The sequence below is a fragment of the Vigna umbellata genome, chromosome 3 (assembly GCF_029865625.1).
Source record: "Vigna umbellata cultivar VRB3 chromosome 3, Vumbellata_1.0, whole genome shotgun sequence".
Lineage (NCBI taxonomy): Eukaryota > Viridiplantae > Streptophyta > Magnoliopsida > Fabales > Fabaceae > Vigna > Vigna umbellata.
In genome coordinates this window covers 4,777,449-4,800,426 of record NC_142167.1, presented here as the reverse complement: position 1 = coordinate 4,800,426, position 22,978 = coordinate 4,777,449, and the positions used below count along the sequence as shown (strand labels likewise).

The following is a 22,978-nucleotide window of genomic DNA, read 5'->3' as shown; positions in this document are numbered from 1 at the left end:
ACACTATCCACTACCTAAATCTCCAAAAATTAAAAATTAAAAAAACATTAAAACACCAGACACAAGATTCATTACAAAAATAATATATTTTATTTTTGGTAGTGTTGTAAATCTCGAATAATTTTCGGCGGTTTAGGCATATACCGTCCGTAACCTTTTCCTCTTTTCTAAAAAAAAAATTTTGTCCGACGGTTTATAAAAGTAACTGCCCTAAAATTTAAACTTATTTTCAGAATAAGTTTCCCAAAAACGTAGTTCCTCCCCTCGCGTCTTCATTTTATTTTGTTTCCTTCTGCCTTCATTTTTCTCCCAAACCCTAAATCGCTCTCTCCTCTCCCTGCTGCCTTCATTTTCCCCAAGCCCCTTCCTCGCGCCATCTTATTGCCTTATTGGCTTCGTTATCAGGTAATTTTCTTCGTGTAATTTTCTTGAAGTAGGTGTTTCTTACATTATGGCATTCACATCTTGGCAGTAATTTTCTTTGTGTAATTTGTGGACTGAGCGAGGGTCTTCCCCTGCTTGGGAACGAGGCGTCGAGGCTGCATTTGTGGGCTGAGCAAGGCATCGAGGTGTCTTGTTGTTCGTTGAGGCGTCTTATTGTAACCCTGCTACTGATAAAGGTGTGGCTCATGAGTCTGTTGGAGTAAAACCAACGATCTTGGTTCCAAAAGAAATCCCTGTTAAAGGTGTTTATTTTTTAGAGATTAATTTTTGGAGAATTATTAACAATGATTTTTTCATTTTATTTTAGTTTTTCATCATGATTTACAGATAAACATTGTCTCCAAAGCAACACTAAATAAACATAGGGATGATGAGTAGATGGTGAGGAAAATCTTTTTGACTTGGATGGTCGACTTATTTTCACAGGTAAAATTTGGTTTTACTTCGTTAGGCCTCTTCACAGTTCTTACTTGATTGAGTGGTGCACGATTTTCTATTATCTTGTTTTATCTTCAGACAAAACAAGTATTATGTCTTTCTTTCACCATCTTATACTCTTATCTGCTTATTTCTTTCTTTCATGCTATTTGGTTAACCTATATGTTTCTTCAACCAATTCCTTGGCTTGAAATGCATTGTACTACTAGATAAGGTTAGCATCATCTGCAAGCAAAACATTTGAATTTTTGCTTCTTCATAAAGTCCTTTCTTTAGTCTTTGATTTCCAACCTGGTTCATTACTCTTCTCAGAGAGTAAAATAAATGAAAAAAAATGAGAGTCGGCTTCAGTAGGAGTTTTTGAGCTCCCAACTACACCTAGCTTTCTTTAAATCTTTTAGTACTACAAGCAATCCAAAAATATCCCCAGGTTTTATATTGCTCGAATCTTCTTTTAAGTCAATTAATTATCTACAATATTATCTACAATATGGATTTCATACTTATCTTATTAATTTTCTTCAACCACTTTTGTTAATTTTCTTCAATTCTCCCCTACTTCCAACTTCCAACACCAACACCATTTATATATGCATCCACTTTTCATGTCCTTTCTACCTATTTAATTTCCTATTAGACCTGGAATAAGTACAAGAATTATTTCCTTTGCCAATTGTAAACCACCTTTTTGAGGTCACATATTTTTTGTATTTCAAGTTCTGTTTTATATCTCATTCTATATCAACTGTCTTGTACTTTAATAAATTATTAGAAACATGAAAATTGAATTACATTTTTTAATCTTATAAAGTCAACTTTAGTCTTTATATTTGAAGACTATAGTTTTAGTTTCTTGAATGTGATGGATCCAACATATGTTTCTGAACCTGATACCTGCATCATATGCTGTCAATGGTCTATTAATATAGTGGCAGCTAGCTTCATTGGTAAAGACATGAATTGGGTTTGATCTCAGGTATAGAAAACAAGAGTGTTATTTTATCTGTCATTAGGCTCTATAACCATCTTATTCATCCCTCTAATTGCTCTATAACAAATTGTATCTCACTTATAGTTATTAATTTATTATATTGTTTTCAATTTGTTTATTGTTTCAATATATTTTGTACAGAAAAATATATATGAAGAGAAAAAAGTTATTTTTCACTGTTTCTTAAGGAAAATTCTATTGGAGGAACGGTATATGTTTGTGATTTCAGAACTGAGCGGTATAATTATATTTTATTCTAAATTAATTCATGTTAATAGTAATTTCTTGATACTGTGACCGTTTGGTTCACAATGATACATGATTGTCTTATTGTATAGATATATTTCTATGTTATGTTTATAACATGACGTATTTTCAGAATATTTTCTACACCTCTTTTAATAAAGTTCTGTTGGTCGTGACCACATGAAGTTTTACATGAAGAAATAATGTCAGGTGATGAAAACGCAGCAATTGACTTATTTTCTTGGTCTAAAATATAATATAGTTAATTTTGATCATTTACTTTGACTTCAATTTACCAGGATGAATGTATATATGAAAGTGTCTTGCCCTGCTAGTTGGGAAACTGGAAGCATAGTTGAACAATCTTCTATTTACCAGGAATAGTAACAATATGCGTACCTTATAATTGGTTGATTCAATAGTGCCAAATGGGTATCACTTTAACAGTATTTAAATTTAAGATCATATATTAAATTATATACTTAATGACTATGCATTGATTGATCAAACTCTAGTGCTTCTCTTGCGTATATTATTTTCATGTCTCTATTTATGCATCAATAGCTTTTATATTATGTTTTTAGTCAGATGTTGTCAGATATGCTTAGTCAACAATGTTATCTATAGATCTTGTTTACTATCGAAATTCACAGTGATTGTGATTGTGATTGTGATTCTTATTTAGTATGACCTCTTTCACATTCATCACAAGAAAATTAATACTGGAATTTACATATGAATTGGAATCAGTTGCATGTTTCATTTGTCATTCTGAAATGTTTAGTATTATCTTACTAGGACAAAAGTACTCTCACAGTTGGGGCCTACTTATAGGTTTATTTCACCATAAATGTGATATTCTTAGATTTAAAATGTATTTCTAGACTCATCTGGATTTTGCTTCAACTGCTGAATGATTATTGAACGTTATTATTCTTCAACGTTCAGGTTGCCTTGGCAACACTCTTGCCGTGATGAAGAAATCCTCTAAGTTTCTACCGGTATGTTATGTGAGAGCTTGTTGAATTCTCAGAGATTTTCCGTGATTGTTGAATTATTGATGGTTAATTTGTCGGATGCTCCAAACAGAGAAAAAATTTCTCAGAGTCATTTTAGCGAAAGAAGATTTGGCACCTGATGTTGATTTTGAAGCACTGATGGATATTCTGGGAGTGATCTAAAGGTTGTATTTCTATATATTTGTCATTTCTTTCTTGGTTTCTAGAGAAGGGAACATTCAATTCTGCAGTCTCACTGTTATCTTTTGATTGCAGAATCTTTGTGCACAGCAGCTCACTGCCCAATACGAGAGATCTTAGAGAAAGAAAAGAAGGTCGGTGACACAGAAAAAAACTATCTACCTAGCTTTCTCTCATACTGAAATATTTGTTTACTGCTAAATATAATCCAATACATCATAATGTGCTGGCATAATAGTCCACGGATTGGTGATCTCTTTCCTCACTTTGACATGAAATGTCTTTCAGGAGAAAAGCTTAGCAGTATCTGAGAACAAACCTTTACCTGGATTGTGTGGCAGCTCCGACATTCGGCCTTTGAAGATTGATGATTTTAGATATGCACATGAGCAGGTATATTAATTGCACTTCCATTGTTTTGTTTTTAAAATAATATGTTCACTTTGATGTATACAGTGTCCTTTAAGTAAGATAAATTGCCTTTAGACCCCCACCAATTTTTAAGCCTTTTGTATTATTGGTATATGGCATATAGAACAAAGGATGTAATCACTGTCCAGCTAGTGAAACCGTCCAATTTTTGTTAGAAATTAAATTTGGAGGTTGGCTCTGTTGGAATATAAATTGATTTTGTATGTTGGGCCTAAAAGATAAAAGCCCAATATTAGCAAAGGCCCAAATAGCATTCTAGAAAATCCTATCTAGAAGGATTCTAGAATGTTCCACAAAAATATCTAGAGATGCTTATCCATAAGATGTCTCTAGATAAGTTTAGAATTATAGGAATGTTTTAGAAAGTTCTAGAGAATAAATTATAACCCTTAGATGAATGTTGTGGTGGCAAGATCCTAACCATTGGTTAAGGAGGTGCCATTAGTATAAATAGAGGATGATTGTATCATTTGAATATAAGCTAAAAAAGTTTAGAAGCACTCAATACAAGTCTTTCTTCTTCTCTCAAAATCCTCCAACCTCTCCCAACTTAAACACTTCCTTCTAGCCTTTAAGGTTTTTTCCCAACAAAGTGGTATCAAGAGCCATAAGATCTTCATAGAAATGGCAAATACTGGAGTTCCCTTTCAAGTTCCAATGCTCACTAAGAGCAACTATGACAATTGGAGCTTAAGGATGATAGCTCTCCTTGGTGCACATGATGTCTGGGAGGTGGTCGAGAAGGGCCACATTGAGCCAGAGAATCTAGAGAGTCTTTCTCAAGCTCAAAAGGATAACTTGAGAGACTCAAGGAAGAGAGACAAGAAAGCTCTCTGTCTAATCTATCAAGGATTAGATGAAGATACTTTTGAGAAGATTTCTGGAGTCAAGTCAGCCAAGGAAGCATGGGAGAAGCTTAAGATCTCTTACAAGGGAGCAGATCAAGTCAAAAAGGTACGTCTTCAAACTTTGAGAGGAGAGTTTGAAGCTTTGCATATGAAGGAAGGTGAACTAGTCTCTGATTACTTTTCAAGAGTTTTAACGGTTACTAATAACCTAAAAAGAAATGGTGAGAAACTAGATGATGTAAGAATTATGGAGAAAATTCTTAGATCATTAGATCCAAAGTTCGAACATATTGTCACCATTACCGAAGAAACAAAAGACTTGGAGGCCATGTCAATAGAGCAACTTCTTGGTTCGTTGCAAGCTTATGAAGAAAAGAAAAAGAAGAAGGAAGAGATCACGGAGCAAGTCCTCAAGGCACATGTTGATTCAAGAAAAGAAGAAAATACACACAACCAATCAAGGCAAAGTTATAGTCAAGAACAAGGACGAGGGCGTGCATATGGACGTGGACAAGGACGAAGGCCTAACAACAATAACCAAAGAGGAGAAAGCTCTAACAGAGGTCGTGGGAGAGGAAATCCGAATTCAAGGTATGACAAGACACGAATCAAGTGTTACAATTGTGATAAGTTTGGACATTATGCTTCTGAATGTAGAGCCCCTAACAAAAATAAAGTCGAAGAGAAAGCCAATTATGCTGAAGAAAGGTGTCAAGAAGATGGTACCTTGCTATTGGCTTACAAGGGCCAAGATAGAGGTGAGGATAATCAGTGGTACCTGGATAGTGGAGCAAGTAACCATATGTGTGGGAAAAGAAGCATGTTCGTGGAGCTTGATGAATCAGTAAAAGGAAACGTGGCTTTTGGAGTTGAATCAAAGGTGGCGGTGAAAGGAAAAGGTAATGTCCTCATCCGACTAAAGAATGGAGAACATCAATTTATTTCCAACGTATATTATGTGCCAAGCATGAAGAGCAACATCTTGAGCTTAGGACAACTCTTAGAGAAAGGTTATGATATTCAACTTAAGAATAATAACCTTTCTATAAGAGATAATACAAGTAGGTTCATTGCAAAGGTGCCAATGACAAGAAATAGAATGTTCGTGCTCAACATTCAAAGTGATGGCCCACAATGTCTTAAGATGTGCTACAAAGACCAATCATGGCTTTGGCATCTTCGATTTGGCCATCTTAATTTTAAAGGATTAGAGTTGCTCTTCAAGAAAGCAATGGTGAGAGGACTGCCTCATATTACTCACCCCAACCAAGTTTGTGAAGGATGTCTACTTGGAAAACAATTTCGATTGAGTTTCCCAAATGAGTCGGACTCAAGAGCTCAAAAGCCATTAGAACTCATACACACAGATGTGTGCGGACCAATCAAGCCAAGATCACTCGGTAAGAGTAATTATTTCCTTCTCTTCATTGATGATTTTTCAAGAAAAACATGGGTATATTTCTTAAAAGAAAAATCAGAAGTGTTTGAGAACTTCAAGAAGTTTAAAGCCCATGTTGAGAAGGAAAGTGGCCTTCTGATCAAAGCTTTGAGATCCGATCGTGGAGGAGAGTTTACATCAAAAGAGTTTCAGAAGTATTGTGAAGACAATGGAATCAAACGACAGTTGACAGTGCCAAGATCCCCTCAACAAAATGGAGTGGCTGAAAGGAAGAATAGAACTATCCTGGAGATGGCAAGGAGCATGCTTAAAAGCAAGAAACTTCCAAAGGAGTTTTGGGCTGAAGCTGTTGCATGTGCAGTCTATCTAACCAACCGCTCTCCAACAAGAAGCGTTAGTGAAAAAACACCACAAGAAGCATGGAGCGGAAGAAAGCCAGGTATTTCTCATCTTAGAGTCTTTGGAAGCATAGCTCATGTGCATGTGCCAGATGAGAAACGAAGTAAGCTTGATGACAAAAGTGAAAAATACATCTTCATTGGTTATGACGCCAACTCCAAAGGGTACAAACTCTACAATCCTGATTCAAGGAAAACAATCATCAGCCGGAATGTAGTGTTTGACGAAGAAGGAGAATGGGATTGGTCGACAAACTTTGAAGATCATACCTTCTTCCCGTGCATTGAAGAAGATGATGTGGAACAACAACAACAACCGCAAGAGGCACCTGCTACTCCACCCACTTCACCAAATACAACCATTCAAGATGATGAAAGCTCAAGTGAAAGAATGCCACGTTTCCGAAGTCTCCAAGAAATTTATGAGGTAACTGAAAATATAGACAATGTTACCTTATTCTGTCTATTTGCAGACTGTGAGCCCATGAACTTCCAAGAAGCAATTGAAAAGAAGAGTTGGAGAAATGCAATGGATGAAGAGATCGAGGCAATAAAGAAGAATGATACTTGGGAGCTAGCCTCGCTTCCAAAAGGGCACAAAGCAATTGGTGTCAAGTGGGTCTACAAAGCAAAGAAAGACTCCAAAGGAGAAGTTCAGAGATACAAAGCAAGATTGGTGGCGAAGGGCTATAGTCAAAGGGCTGGCATCGACTATGACGAGGTATTTGCTCCAGTTGCTCGACTAGAAACTGTAAGACTTATTATATCATTAGCAGCTCAAAATAATTGGAAGATACATCAAATGGATGTCAAATCCGCCTTCTTAAATGGAGTTCTTGAAGAAGAAGTCTACATTGAGCAGCCACAAGGATATGAAGTCAAAGGTGAAGAAGATAAAGTCTTGAAATTAAAGAAGGCTCTTTATGGGTTGAAACAAGCCCCGAGAGCTTGGAATGTTCGGATTGACAAGTACTTCAAAGCAGCGAATTTCATCAAGTGTCCATATGAGCATGCACTCTATATCAAAGCTCAAGGTAAAGATATTTTGATTGTATGCTTGTATGTCGATGACTTGATTTTTACAGGGAACAATCCAAGCATGTTTGAGGAATTCAAGAAGGATATGACAATGGAATTTGAAATGACCGACATGGGGCTTATGGCATATTATCTCGGAATTGAAGTAAAACAAGGAAACAAAGGAATTTTTATTACTCAAGAATGTTATGCCAAAGACCTCCTCAAGAAGTTCAAGATGGATGATGCTAATCCAGTTGGTACTCCTATGGAATGCGGCATCAAGTTGAGTAAAGATGAAGAGGGAGAAAAAGTGGATCCAACCCTCTATAAAAGTCTTGTTGGAAGTTTGCGCTATTTAACTTGTACAAGACCAGACATTCTCTATGCCGTTGGAGTCGTGAGTCGGTACATGGAAGCTCCAACAACTACTCACTTCAAGTCTGCGAAGAGGATTCTTCGATATATCCAAGGTACGACAAGCTATGGCCTATACTACTCCATTTCTAACGATTACAAGCTTGTTGGATATAGTGATAGTGATTGGAGTGGAGATATGGATGACCGAAAGAGCACAAGTGGATTTGTGTTCTACATGGGAGACACAGCCTTTACTTGGATGTCCAAAAAGCAGCCTATTGTCACTTTGTCTACATGTGAAGCAGAATATGTAGCTGCAACTTCATGTGTTTGCCATGTTGTTTGGCTACGCAACCTATTGAAGGAGTTAAGCTTGCCACAAGTGGAGCCGACAAAGATTTTCGTAGACAACAAGTCGGCAATAGCATTAGCAAAAAACCCAGTCTTCCATGATCGAAGTAAGCACATCCACACCCGTTACCATTACATCAGAGAATGCATCAGCAACAAGGATGTGCAAATGGAATATGTGAAAACACATGATCAGGTAGCAGATATCTTCACCAAACCACTGAAGAAAGAAGTCTTTATGAAGTTCAGAAGTTTGCTTGGAGTACAAAATCAAGTTTAAGAGGGGGTGTTGGAATATAAATTGATTTTGTATGTTGGGCCTAAAAGATAAAAGCCCAATATTAGCAAAGGCCCAAATAGCATTCTAGAAAATCCTATCTAGAAGGATTCTAGAATGTTCCACAAAAATATCTAGAGATGCTTATCCATAAGATGTCTCTAGATAAGTTTAGAATTATAGGAATGTTTTAGAAAGTTCTAGAGAATAAATTATAACCCTTAGATGAATGTTGTGGTGGCAAGATCCTAACCATTGGTTAAGGAGGTGCCATTAGTATAAATAGAGGATGATTGTATCATTTGAATATAAGCTAAAAAAGTTTAGAAGCACTCAATACAAGTCTTTCTTCTTCTCTCAAAATCCTCCAACCTCTCCCAACTTAAACACTTCCTTCTAGCCTTTAAGGTTTTTTCCCAACAGGCTCGGGGGTGATGTAAAATGTATTGTTGTCTTCCTTGTGTTTAGTGATTCTGGACTTGGCTTTATCGGGTGTGCAGTTGTTGCCACATAACTAAAGTGCAAACCTGATACTGGCACATGCATTTTCAGCTTCTTATTGTTAAACGTTGAATGGCTATATCGATGAGATCTTTTGGGGAGAGGGTAGTCTTGGCTCTTGGTGCAAATGCAATTACCTAATAAAATGGGCTCAGTGAGCTTTAAATTGTCGAGGGAATATTGCCCTAGGGATAAAAGTTCAACAATGAATGGCCTTTATTAGATGTTTATGGTGGATGGAACTTTGGGCAAATGATACTCAATCTGACATATCGAACATTAGTTTTTCATGCATTGCTTGGTAGAGTCCTTCAAATTAATTTTGGTTTATTTTTGGTTAATGTGTTTTGATTGTAATATAGTCTTTGATTTCAGGGATTTGCTATACCAAAAGATGTACAAGGAAAAGTTGCCAAATTTGATTTTCATGGGCAGCGAGCGGAGCTCAAACAAAATTAGACATTGTTTATTAGTTTCTTTTTTTAGTAATGTAATGAAGATATTTTTAGTACGTTAATTTAGTATTGAACATCTTTCTTTTTAATTTATGAATTATTAGTTGTATACACATATTAATACGTTGAACAATGTAGTTTATTTTATATATAATATTCAGTTTTATTTTATATTATTTTATTGTCTGTTTGGTTAATAAAACTAATTTTATTATAATCTCATTTTATTATAATAAAAAACTAAAAAAAAATAATTTGTACACATTTTCAATGGTTTCAGCAAAATCTCGTTAGTTCTGACGGTTTCAGGAAAACTCCGCTAATTTTGGCGGTTTTAGCAAAAGCTCTGTTAATTCCTGTGGTTTTTGTAAAACTCTGTTAATTTTGGCGGTTTTAGTAAAACTCTCGTTAATTTTGGCGATTTCAGCAAAACTCTCACTAATTTCGGTGGTTTTATCAAAACCTCTGCTAATAGTGACGCGGTTTTCACAGCTTTTCCCAGGAGTTTTCCTAACCCCGGATAACATACTTTTCGGGAGTTAAAACCACCGGAAACAAAAAAAATAACCCTTGGTAAAAATCTAAATTTTTGTAATGATTAAACGATATTGTGCCTAAAGCGTTTAAGAGAGTTAGAGTTAAACGCTTCATGCTTATCATACTTGAAAAATGTATTCAGCTTAACTTTCGAAAACAAAATAGGTCAAGACGATGTCCTTGACAAAACAAACTAAAAGACACAATATTAAAATATAAAAGAAAGCTTGAAACAAGCTAAACGTTATTTGTCTAAGAAGAGACAAATACAAAAGAAGCGTTTACTTGGCTAAACAATTTATGAGTTTAAACAATAGTTTTTCCAAATGATAAAGTTTATACAACACTTGGTATCTTTAGAAAAAGAACTTATTGTTAAAAGCTACCTAACAGTAAGAAATAAAAAAAAACACTTTGTTGTTCTGACCAAGCATTAAATGACATTAAATACTTAACATTCAAAAATAACAAAAGTTATAAGAAAAGACCTATCTACTGCATGAACAATTTACTCTATTATTTGCATATAAGCTATTCTACACACATGAATATGAAGGCTAAAAGCTCAAGTCTAGTGAACATACCATGAAGCCTTTAAATAGAAGAGCTTTTAGAAGAAAAATCAAGAGGATAAGAGAATAGTCAAGTGAAAAATCTTACAACAAAATATCCATCCTAGAAGCATTCAAAAGAGAAGAGAAGAAAAAACTCAAGAAAAATAATATATTTGAGCTGTAAAAGAGAAGAAGAGAAGAGCAAAAAGAAAAAGAAATATTCTCTAGCTTTATTGTCATATTGCTTACTATTGTAAGAGAAAATAGAGAAACATCTGCAAATGTTTAAACTGTTTTGTATTGTATTTACATCCTATCTGTGAGACCAATAGTCTGAACAACTTGTAAGCAATCATTGATTGTAATTATGAAGAGAATTAAAACGCTTATAACTGACCTGAGTTTGAGTTGAGAAATCTAATCGCGATAGTCTAGTACCATGAGTGGTGCGAATACTTAGAGGAAATCTTGGCAAGGTTTGCTAAGTACTAGGAGTGGTGTTAATACTTAGACCAGGAGTGGTGAGAATACTCAGTTGTAATCGTGTGAAGATTATAGTGGAACACTTTGCAGAGGATACTGGAGAAGCTCAATTGGAGTTAACCAATATAAAAATATTTGTACAATTATCTCTTCTCTCAACTAAACGATTCTCTTATAAAAACATGCAGTTGTGTTTATTTCCAAATACAAAATCTTTCATGCTAAACAATTACTTTTCTTAAAGGCTTAATAGCTTACTTTGTCCCCATGTTAAGAGCTGAATTTCCGTTTAGTACTCGATTTTAAAAATGAAGACATTCGATCCCCATTTTACGAAAATTGTGTATCTTAAGTCATCATGGTTTAATGACATTAAAATTGAAAACGTTGATCTGAGTGTGGATGTGAGGTGTGCAAGAAATGTGGTCGTGGCAATGAGTTGGGGTACGTTAGTTGACGTGGTAGGAAAATGAAAAAATTACATGTTATGAAAAAATTACATTAGGGAGCTTGCAGTCGCTGTCCTACACACCACGACCACCATCCACAATCGCCAACGTTGCTACCGCAAAGCTCACCATCGTCGGAACACCACGAGTTCATCTCGCCACCACACATCGCTGCCATCAACTCACCGCAGAGAATCACCCAGAGCAAAATCCACAACCTCCATCATTAAATCGCGAAAGCAACCCTCAAATCGCCTCGAGTTCAGAGTGCGAGCCTCCTCCTGTGTGAGCCATCATCTTCTCCGCCATAAAACCAGCACAATAGCGCCACCAACAACTACAACTACCCCTCCGCGATGCCAATCTCTTCCACCACATAACGCAATAGCGACTTCTTCATCCAAATTTCGCTCAGAAACCTGCAACTAGATAAATCAATTCGCACAAATCTGAGCTGCATTCAGAATCCCTAAGGCAAATCGCGATGGTGAACCCTAGATTGAAGGTTTATTCAGTGTAATTTCTAGGCTTGAGGATTTGGGATGTTTTAATCGGTGCAAAACCCTAAATGAAGCAGAGACCATAAGATGGACCAATTAAACGGTGGGAAGGAGAGATTGATCGGAGGAAAACCTTTTAAACGGAGCAAAGGAAGATTTAAATGGTGGAAGTGGCTAGAATCCGATTTCAATTGGTGAAATGGAATGTAAATGAGATTCTAATCGGGCAGAGATGAAGGAAAGAAGATCTAAGGGAAGAATGAGGTGCAAAGTCGAAATCAATCGGTGGATTGATGACAAACCTGATGGAAGAGACTGTCCTTGGCTTGGATTTGCGATAAAGTCGAGATTTGGTGACGACGGGAAGAGAAGCATGTGAAAGCTGAAAGGAAGACGGAGGAGTTGAAGAAGCGACAGAGTCACACTACCGTAGAGGATGAGCACAAGACAATGGAGAGTAGGATTAAACTGGACCGTGTTCGTGAATACAGATGAATGAAGATTGAAGAATGGTTTCTGTGTGTAGGTTCTTGGGTTTTTTGTGTATGGGTTTCTGGGTTCTCTATGTGTAGGTGGAAAAGATGAACTCTATTGGTAGGAAGAACATATGAGAGAGAGAAAAAGTGCTGGCAAGAAGAGTAGAGGAGAGAGAAAAAAATGTAGCCACGTAAGCACAAAGTTAACGCCTTTATTATCAACTTAACGGATAAGACTTTATTTATACAATTTTTACAATTTTAGGACTCAATGTCTTCATTTTTAAATGTGGATACTAAACGGAAATTCATCTCTTAACTTGGAGACAAAATAAGCTATTAAGTCTTTCTTAAAAGAAAGTTCTTATAAAACGCTGCCGTATATATTCTGAATTATATATTCTGGATTGCATGATAAAACATATTTTCATTTATTAATATTTATCAAGTCGAGTGTTTAAACTTTCAAAAGATAATCTTTAAAGTTCGATAATGTACTATCTTAGAAGGGTTGCGAAAAGTTTTCTATTAACACTGTTCAATCTCTCTTTTAATGTTTTTGAGGTACTTCATAAACTCCTAGAGTAGAGAGTCAAGCTTTAATTTTCTGAGAGAGCATAGTTTTTGCTTTTGTCATTTTTTCATTTTCTGAGTTTAACAATTTTGAAAAATAATACACAAATGTGATGAGATATTATCAATTTACATTATCGACTTTATTTTGCGTAACTCGATAGTTATTGATGGTTTTAGCATAATGTTTTATGATTAGATGAAAAAGAAGTGTTTGGCTGAGATATTATCAATTTACATAAGAGCATATACAGTAGTGTTGGCTTATCCGACGATGATCAAAGTGTGCCGTAATAATTATTGTGACGAAGGAATAAAGTTCCTGCATACAGCTAAATATCCTCCTATTACTTTTTTTCTATACTTTATTTTCTCTAATTTCACAATCATTTTGTCAGGGAAATGAGGAACATATATAAATTCCACAAACAGCATCTCCCACTATTTTGGAATTCCATTTCTGCTATAGCCATTTCTCCTTGGTAAGGGAAATTTATACTTCCTAAATGAAGGGATTTACTAAATTTATTATTAAATAAAAAAATATTAGTAAAATGTCAAAAATGATAATTTATGAAACTTTACATAGTAATTAATTACTAGACACTAATAAGTCAGCCCTTTTCAATTTTGGAATTAATATTTTATTTCGAACTTGTATTTTAAATTAATTTTGCTAATTGTCATACGAAATGATCGCATAGCCGAGATTGGATCTGTCACACATAAGCTGGTGGAGACTTTATTTTATATATTCTTTTCTTGTGGAGAAAAAGGGAAGATATAGTAGGTTCTGGAAGAGGGGGTGCCCACTGAGAAAGAAAGTGTTTTCTTATGTAATCTTTTGTTTTAGAAGTTCCTTTGAGAAAAAATACAGTTTTGGGGAATGTCGCACGTTTTCTCTTTTACTTTTTGACCTTCTCTTCGAAGGCTCCTAACAACCTCTCAAAGTGATTCTACATATACAGGTTGTTGGTGTATGATACTTTGCGTCTATAACCTTTGAGTTTTCTAAGTAAAGGAGGGAAGCTCTCAGAGGGATATGAAGACTTGAAGGTGAAGTTGAGAATTTTGTGTTTTTGTGTATGTTGTGATTTATTTATTTGAATTATTCTTAAAAACGGGTAGATTGATATGTCTGTGCAATTTTGTGTTTTTAGACAGAAAAAGTTGGTGGAAGCAGAGCAGAAAGGTGAAGAACAGATATTGATATATTGTTACAGAAAAGGAGCATGATGAAATTTCTAAGGTGTGGAGGGAAGATATGTATGAATAATAATGACGTGGAAAATAACTACAAGGGAGAAGAACAACCTTCAAGGAATGTGATAGAAAGCTCAGAAGAACGACGCAGTGATGAAGCTAAAGCACATGGTTGGTGGTTGTTGCCAAAGAAAACATACGATTCGATAAAAGAGAAGAAGCCTGAATCCGATTGGAGCGAAATAGACGACGACACTATAAAGCAAGAGAGGCCCAGAAGAAACACGGTGCTGCATATAGCAGCTCTCTACGGAAATGATAAGTGTGTGGAAAAGGTACTTCAAATCGGTGAACACCTTTTGCTAAAAATAAATGGTAATGGTGATACACCACTGCATGTTGCTGCAAGAGCTGGCAAAATCTCTACTCTCGAGAAATTGGTGGCTGCACTTCTCCATCGAAATTCTGAAGAAGCAAAAGAGACAATCCTTGTAACCAACAAACAAGGAAATACTTTCTTCCATGAGGCCTTATTGAACGGTCACAAAAATGTTATGAACATTCTAGTTTCTTCACCAGCCTTCGAGCAATTGGCAGAGGAAACTGTTTTTGTTAGTTCAAACAATAACGACAAATCAGTTTTGGACTTAGCGATTGAGAAAGGTTACGAGGACATTGTTGATGATGTATTGACCAGAATGATTCCAACCAATGAAGGTACGCAGTTTCTTCATACCTTTAAACTTCCTCCTCCTATTATTCTTTTCTAGCTAAGTTTTAACAAAGTCAATATAACAACAAAAGTTTATAAACATATATTAAAATACGTGAGTTACTCACGGATAATAATATTTAGGAGTACCAATTGTTTATCTATAGTGGATTTTATCGGTAAATTTTCATAAACATAACTATTTTTGTTATCCTTAAGTTAGACCATGTTAAACCCTATGATAAAAGGGTATAATGGAAGAGTTTTACATAAGAATAAGTAGACCATCAATCAGAGACAATCTAGTAGCGTTACAGAGAACTTAGTACAAGCCTTTATTTGGCGCTTCTGTAAACTACCTTGTGTTTAGATGAAAATTTTCAACAATTTCAGAAAATAGAAATACATAGAATTTTTGTAATTAAATTCTTTTAATTTCTTAAATAATTTGTTTCGATAAAATAATTAAAATGTGTTCGATTTTAATTTTGTTTTTTGAATAAAACAATTTAATTTTTATTTTAAACTAAACTAAACTTTACCCTTAAGTTAATTTGACTTTCAATCCAAAATGATTGATATGAATGTATTAATTCATTCATATAAATTAAATTAATAGTTTACAATTATATTATTAAAATAATCATATATAAGTCTATACACACTATTAATTTTAAAATTTTATTTTTTAGGTACTTACAAAAAGCGCAAAAAGCGCATGGTAGATTCGGATATGCATATGGACAAAACAGAAAATCAAGGCGCCCTACCCGACCTTGCGGCAATCTTAAAAGACAGAAAAGGTAATTTTTGTTGTATAATTATAAGTTTTCTCTTTCCATAATATAATAGTAACAATTGAACCAATATCTCTCCACTATTTTTGTGCGTAGATGGAGCAATCGAATTTAAAAAAAAATGTTAAATTAAGAGGGATGATCTAGAATTATTTAATAATTTTTAATTATGTGTATACAGTTTTTTAATTAGACAACTCAACTTGTTTATTAATTGGACATTTTGTTTAACTGTTGTTATGATTGTAAACAAGTACTTTTTATTCAGAATAACGACTTCAAAAGGCCCTTATAAAATGAGAATCTTCATTGCATATCATGTTATGCTTTTTTTCTCTTTTAAATATTCAATTTTTTCAAAATTTCCGATATTTTCTTTTGGAAACTATTAGATGTGATAAACTCATAACAAGATATAATGTAATTGGTTAACTTCTTTTTCCAACCATAAATATATTTTTTCTACCATATTTATTTACTTATTTTTCAACCATATTTGTTTATTTCTCCTTATGGACATAACTGCAATGAAGATGGATATAACTGCAACATATGGATATTAATATCTTATCCTCCCGTTTTTCATATATATTTATTGTTATAGTTGTTTTCATTATTTTGACATAACATATTATTGACATACTTTTGGACTTGTGTCATAAGAATTGTAAAAGGGTAATTTTGTTTGGTCTCTGAGTATTATTATAAATAATATACACAGTCAATAAATAATATACACAGTCACTGATAATGTAAAAATCAAAGTGTCATAAATTCATAAAATGTTATGTATAAGTTTTTTTATTGTTATAATATTATTTACTTAAAGTTATGTACAGTCGAAGGGCGCATGGCACTTATGGATATAGAAATGGACACAAGAGATATAAGCACTCCAACATTCTCAAAAAATCAAGGTGCTCGATCACCAGCCATTATGGCTATCTTAAAAGAGAATAAAGGTAATTTTTGTTGTATAATTATAAGTTTTCACTTGTCCATATTAGAATAGTAAAAATTGAAGATATGAATCAATAACTCTCCACTATTTTTTGTGTAGATGAAGTAATCGAAGTTTAAAAAATGTTAAATTAAGAGGGAGGATCTAGAATTATTTAATAATTTTTAATTACGTCTATATAGTTTTTTTTTAATTAGACAACTCAACTTATATTTATTTATTAATTGTACATTTTGTTTAACTGTTGTTATGATTGTAAACATGTACTTTTGATTCGTAACACCCAAAAATAGCTTTAAGCTATACTCAGGTACATTTAAACTAAAATAGAACAGTTACAAGAATAAAATTAAACTTACAGTTATTTTGAAATAACCAAAAATTTAAAACTTTAAAGGAACCTATACTGCTACAGGTACAAGACCCAACGATCTTACACTAATAGAAATCATCCTCTCCTGCCAGCGCCACATGCCCACCAGCTTCCGTCTGGTTCGTCCTCGAACCACACCGTACTGGGAGAGGCTAGGCTCTGATACCATTTGTAACGCCCCGGCAACTCACAGGGACCATCGACTGGGAGAGTTCTTTTGAGTCAGGCTACCGAAAAGCAAATGCATTTTGGTGATATGAGTAGCCAAATCAATTCCTTTAAGTTATCCTTCAACTGTATAGTCCCATACCTACACAGTCTCCAGATCACTCTCATTCCGGTGTATGTTCGATTCGTCCATGTACCCCTTCCACTCGAAGCTGCCAGGAGCCGCTCCTTGTCTGTGCTCCTGCACCATGCCTCTTGCACCGGCGTCACTCCCCGCCCTCGTCAGTGCTCGGATGTCACACCCATCACATCTTTAAATAACTTCAAATCGAACATTAAAACAACATCACCATGGAGCATAACTGAATTGGAAAATATCAACAATTATTATAAACAAAACCTGACGGTAGAACACCTCCTATCTATGAATCTGACCGTACGGGATATGGCTTCCCTATGATGAACCTGACCGAATAGGATATTGTTTCCCTATGGTGAACATGACCGAACGGTCATGTAAAGAGTGAAACTCAAGCATGAGCTGAACACTATTAGTTTGATCTGAGTACTATTGAATTAGACCGAACACTTATTGATTAATGTCGACCACTAGTAGACCATACCAAACACTATTATTTTAGACTAATCACTATAGGCTTAGGCCGAACACTGAGGGCTTATGTCGAACGTTATAACCAGGATAAACACTTTAGTTGAACCAAATACTTATTGTCAGACTGAACATTTTCTCGTTATTCAAAGACTATAACCTAACTATATTCACTAGATAGAATCCCAAGAATTGACTGAATACTATGGAACATCTATAATTGGACATAATCAAATACTAAAGCTTATAATCAAAATCTAAGAGCTTAGACCGAATACTACGAGTTTAGACCGAACACTCTTAGTTTCAATTTCAATTACATAATTTGGTAATATGACTACACCTAGTGCTTAGTGCATCACCGAGCACTACTGAGACTGAGTGTTGGCATTTGACCGAGCACTACCAAGACAGTTCAAGATCGAGCGGTCAATAACAGTTATAGCTTATGACAGACCGAATGTCGTTTACAAACAAAAGTTATGTCTAGATCGAATGCTACAATAAATTGAAAATCACACTAAACCGAACGGTCATTATTTGAGAATCCACAATAGCATAATTCAGTTAAGATCGAACACCAGAGAGAAGCCGAACGGTCAATTAAAGACCTTCAGCAAACTACATAATTCTACAAAATAACTGTAGAATTAGGATCAATACCAAACCTTACCAATTTCACTCGACCATTGAATTAGAATCAAACAGAAACATTATCATCATAAAACGCATCATCAATATTTCATACCAACAACACCGAATATCAAATCATTGAATTTCATACACATGCATAATCATCAAACCAAGTAATTGAATTAGCTAGCTTCCCTTATCTATTAGACCGAATCGAATAGCTCTACCTCTTCAGAAATTTGCTCCTAATACCAAAAGACCTCAGGAACCTACAGTTCGCAAATTTGCGATAATAAACCAACCCAAAATACCAGAAAAGTGATTAGAAATAAGAAGAAGAAGCTGATAACACATGCAACCAGAAATATGGCTCGCATGAGTCAGAAAGTTTCAAAATCCTACAAGAACCCCAAAGATTGAGACTTACCCGTTCTAAATGAAACGTTGATCGGTGAAAATTGAAATTCTTGACACTGGGATAGCTTTCGTTACAATTTAATTGTAAATCAAATGAAGTGGAATGAGAGATTTTTAGAGAGAAGGAAGAAGATTTTAGAGAGAAGGAAGAGAAAAGAAAAGAGAAGAAGTTTTAGAAAGAAAAAGTGGTGTAAGAAAATGGCAAGAGGATTTAAAGTTTTAATTTAAATACTACCACTGAAGCCACTTATTCACTCGAGAAACATACAATTGTCTATTCCCTTCCACATGTCATTTTCGGGTGATGAGAACAACTTCAAAAAAGTCACTATCATATTTATACACATTTGTAGTTAGTTTTCTATAACGAAAATTTAATGGAATTAATACTTACTTAAAAGATCAACACAACATTAAATATTCATTCTGAAAAATATTTTACAAAACTGATAAAAACCTTTTGTTGCTTGATTGAAAATTATTTTAATTTTAAAATTAAATGATTAAATTCTTTCATTTTAAAAATTTTGTACTTATATCAAGTTAACAAATTTATTTATTATAAAGAAAATCTTGAGTGTAACATTAAAAAGAAAGAAAAGAAAAACATTTACATATTATTTTGTGCTTTTTTGTCTTTTAAATATTCAATTTTTTCAAAATTTCCGAGATTTTCTTAGGAAACTATTAGATATGATCAACTCATACCAAGATATAATGTAATTGGTTAACTTGTTTTTCCAACCTTAAATATATTTTTCCTACCATATTTATTTACTTTTGAACCATATTTGTTTATTTCTCTAAAGTAATTCATGCATTTAGTATTTCTCAGCAAAATTCTACTAGTAATTGGCTATTCCTAACATATGACAGGTATTCTAGAGAAAATATTAAACAGAAAGAAAGAATGGATTCATGATAAGGATGAAAAAGAAAGAAATGCTCTTCACTATGCAGCTTCCAAAGGATATCTAAATGGTGTTGAGTGTTTGCTTCAAAAGTGTGATACCTGCAATATGGAAACAGACAGATATGGCTTTTATCCTCTTCATCTGGCTTCTGCATGTGGACGTATTGAAGTGGTAAAGAAATTGCTTGAAAACTGTCCAAATCCCAGAGAAATAATTGATAAGAAAGGTCGAAATATTGTTCACATTGCAGCTATAATGGGAAAGTTTGATGTGGTAAGTTATGTCTTGCACGATGCAAATGGAGTTAAAGATATGATAAATGACAAGGATTACGATGGAAACACTCCTTTGCATTTGGCTGCCTCACATTACCGTCCAAAAATTGTGCAAGCCTTGACATGGGATACAAGTGTGGATCTCAATTGGCTTAACAACAACAACCAAACACCTCTCGATGCTTTTGAACAATTTAAACAACAAAATAATCCACCTATCGTACAGGCAAGTATATAGAGTATTGTGTTTACTTAGGCTACTTGATTTTTTCTATTATTGTCTTGTTAAATTTGTAACATAGACTTGTATTTGTAGCGGCTAACATGGTGTCAACTAAAATCAGCTGGCGTACAAAATGCTGAAAGAGGGTCACACTCTATTCAGGTCCCTTGTTCCCCTTTCAAATCAAAAGCCAAAAACACAGAGTTTTTCAAATCAAAAGCCAAAAACACAAAGTTTTTCAAATCAAAAGCCAAAAACAATGAGTTTTATAAAGACAGAATCAACACTCTTATGCTTGTTTCAACCCTTATAACTACAGTAGCATTTACCGGAGGTTTTACTTTGCCTGGTGGAACTAACAGTAATCCTCCAGGACAAGGCATGGCTCTTATGCTGAATCACGTGTGGTTTAAACCATATATTTTATGCACCACAATATCTATGTATGGTGGCATTAGTGTCGTTATTATACTCATTTGGGCTCAATTGGGAGATGTAACTTTGGCACTTTTTGCCCTTAAAGTGGCAAGACCACTTTTAGGAATCACTCTTGCAACCCTATCAGTGGCTTTCTTGGCTGGTGTCCACCTTGCTATAAGCGATCTCAGTTGGTTGACAACTACTGTTCTGATTTTGTGTGTGGTCTTCATTATCCTGCTTTTGTTACTGTACACTCTTCTCTGGTTTCCCTCAGAATCAAGCAACGTAATAATGCGATACATTTCATTCTATCCTTTCCAGTTTCTCACATGGTTAACTGAAAAAGATTCAATTAAAGGTACGTAATTTCAAATACCCTATTGTAGTCTCTGCACCTTTGTGACTTCCTTTTCTTCTTTATCCTCTTTGAGATGGAACTTAACCTTTGTTTTCATGTCATCTTATTTGGAGTTGTGCATCTTATATAATTATATGCCACTACTCATCATTTTTATGTAATCTTTTTCTTTTTTTCTATAGTATACAAAAAGAGGGTTGAGTTTAGTTAAATTTGTTTGAGGATGCGTGGTAGATATATTTTAGTAAAACCAGAAAGCAAATGAAAGAGATTTAAGCCTTGCATTTTTATGCATAGCACTGTAATTTGATGCGGCAACTTGCTAGAAATTTTTTTCTTCTAGCTACCAGTGCATTTGTTGTCATTCTAGTGCTAAATCACAATATTTATGTAAAACTAAGAGGGATTGCAAGATTTTTGAGAACAACACTCTAATTTCCATACCTTAACCAAGTGTGTTCATAAAAGGTAATATGAGAACCATTGGCAGAACCTAAAAGACCTATTGGTCTAAAACAAGCGTATCTACAAAATTATTATCCAAACTCTTCTATCTTGATTAGAGGATAGATCAAGAGATATTAGTATTGGCAAAACTAAGTAATTAGTGAGAATCCAAGAAATATGAAGACCCTAACTTACCTAAGTGACTTGACAAAATTTAATAGGAGAAATATCATCATAACCCAAAGAATCTATCTATTCATCTAAATGAAAGGAACTGAGTGTGGAAATTTCAAATTTGCAATGACTGATTGTCTAGTGCCCCCACAATGAGATAAACCAAATTAAATTTATATTTCATAATGTAGTGTGACTTCTCTTAAAAAATGTACTTTCTCCATCTTGAAGTCATAATTAAACTTTTATATTTACATCCATAGAAGCATGAAAGCATGAATGAGAGATGAAGTTTCCTAAGTAAATGAATACATAAAACCACAATGCAACGACTACTTACTTGTTGTCTCTATTGTTTAATTGGTGAAGGCATATTTACATTACATGACTTTGATATTAAAGAACTGGAGGAACATGAATATGGAGGAAAGCAAACAGAAGAAACTGAAGAAACTGAAGAAGTTGATGAAGGGGAGAATGAGAAGGATGATAATGATGATGTAGAGGACGAAGATGATAATGATGATGTAGAGGACGAAGATGATAATGAAGACGAGGAGAAGGACACTCATGAATAGTAGTTTTTTTATACAATTCAAAATGTAGGATAAATGTACTTCCTATTTTAATTTGGTGACTACAAAGAAAAACAATCTCTAGTACCAAATGGGGAAAATGCTTTTTATATTGCAGTCTTAACTTTGTTTGGGGTGAATTCTGAAAACATGTCGATTGAAAAGTTAAAGGATTTTGCTAGTCTCTTTATTTATGCAAATATAAGTTACAACAATAAGTAATTTTATTAGCATGTAAGAAATTCAATTTTAAGGTCAAATAATAGAAGAAATTATAGTGCATGCTTTTGTAATTTTGTTTAGTTAATTTTATGAGATCTATTATCCTTTAACAAAGTTTTATAATATTGTAAGAAAACGTTGAATTACCAAATAAATTTGACTGATGAATGCTAATTGATTATTTATGCATGCAATGCCACCAAATAATTGCTATGTGATACAAGGTGTACATTATTGACAATATAATCCATTGATCAAATATATTTGTTTAGGCGGTAAAACATCCACCGATTACGTCTTATAAATGATGCCTTGGAAGGTGAAAAAAATATATAGCATAGTAAAAAAATAGCAATACAAAATTATTTAAAACCCATGAAAAATTTTGAACTTGTTGCCTAGTCGTTTGTCCTTTGCCAACAATTATTTTCTTCCATTAAATAAGTTTTGATAAAAAAAAATTGAAGTGTTAAATTATGTTTATGCTAAGACAAGATCATTATGAAACATTTATTTTGAAATTTAACAAAATTGTTTATTGAAATATTGTTAATCGCAAATATTGTCT

General features: G+C 34.1%; 1 protein-coding gene and 1 long non-coding RNA gene across 8 annotated transcripts; both read left to right on the top strand.

Annotated features, from left to right (window-relative positions):
• Window positions 1-242: 242 nt before the first annotated feature.
• On the top strand, window positions 243-9,532 carry LOC148201461 (uncharacterized). Of its 7 annotated transcripts, XR_015785018.1 has the most exons (9): window positions 243-686; window positions 772-870; window positions 2,253-2,329; window positions 2,419-2,551; window positions 3,068-3,120; window positions 3,209-3,302; window positions 3,394-3,452; window positions 3,607-3,711; window positions 9,277-9,532. It is a non-coding gene; the product is annotated as an uncharacterized LOC148201461 (long non-coding RNA). The 7 variants fall into 7 exon arrangements; XR_015785021.1 differs by lacking the exon at window positions 2,419-2,551; XR_015785017.1 differs by lacking the exons at window positions 2,253-2,329; window positions 2,419-2,551 and having other exon boundaries at window positions 247-405; window positions 473-686.
• Window positions 9,533-13,851: 4,319 nt separating this feature from the next.
• Window positions 13,852-22,358, top strand: LOC124847700 (protein ACCELERATED CELL DEATH 6-like). The gene is made up of 7 exons (XM_047325247.2): window positions 13,852-13,984; window positions 14,089-14,848; window positions 15,536-15,646; window positions 16,480-16,602; window positions 19,679-20,217; window positions 20,308-20,992; window positions 21,983-22,358. The coding sequence occupies exons 2-7, from the start codon at window positions 14,161-14,163 to the stop codon at window positions 22,189-22,191; spliced, it is 2,355 nt and encodes a 784-aa protein (XP_047181203.2). The 5' UTR covers window positions 13,852-13,984; window positions 14,089-14,160; the 3' UTR covers window positions 22,192-22,358.
• Window positions 22,359-22,978: the final 620 nt, after the last annotated feature.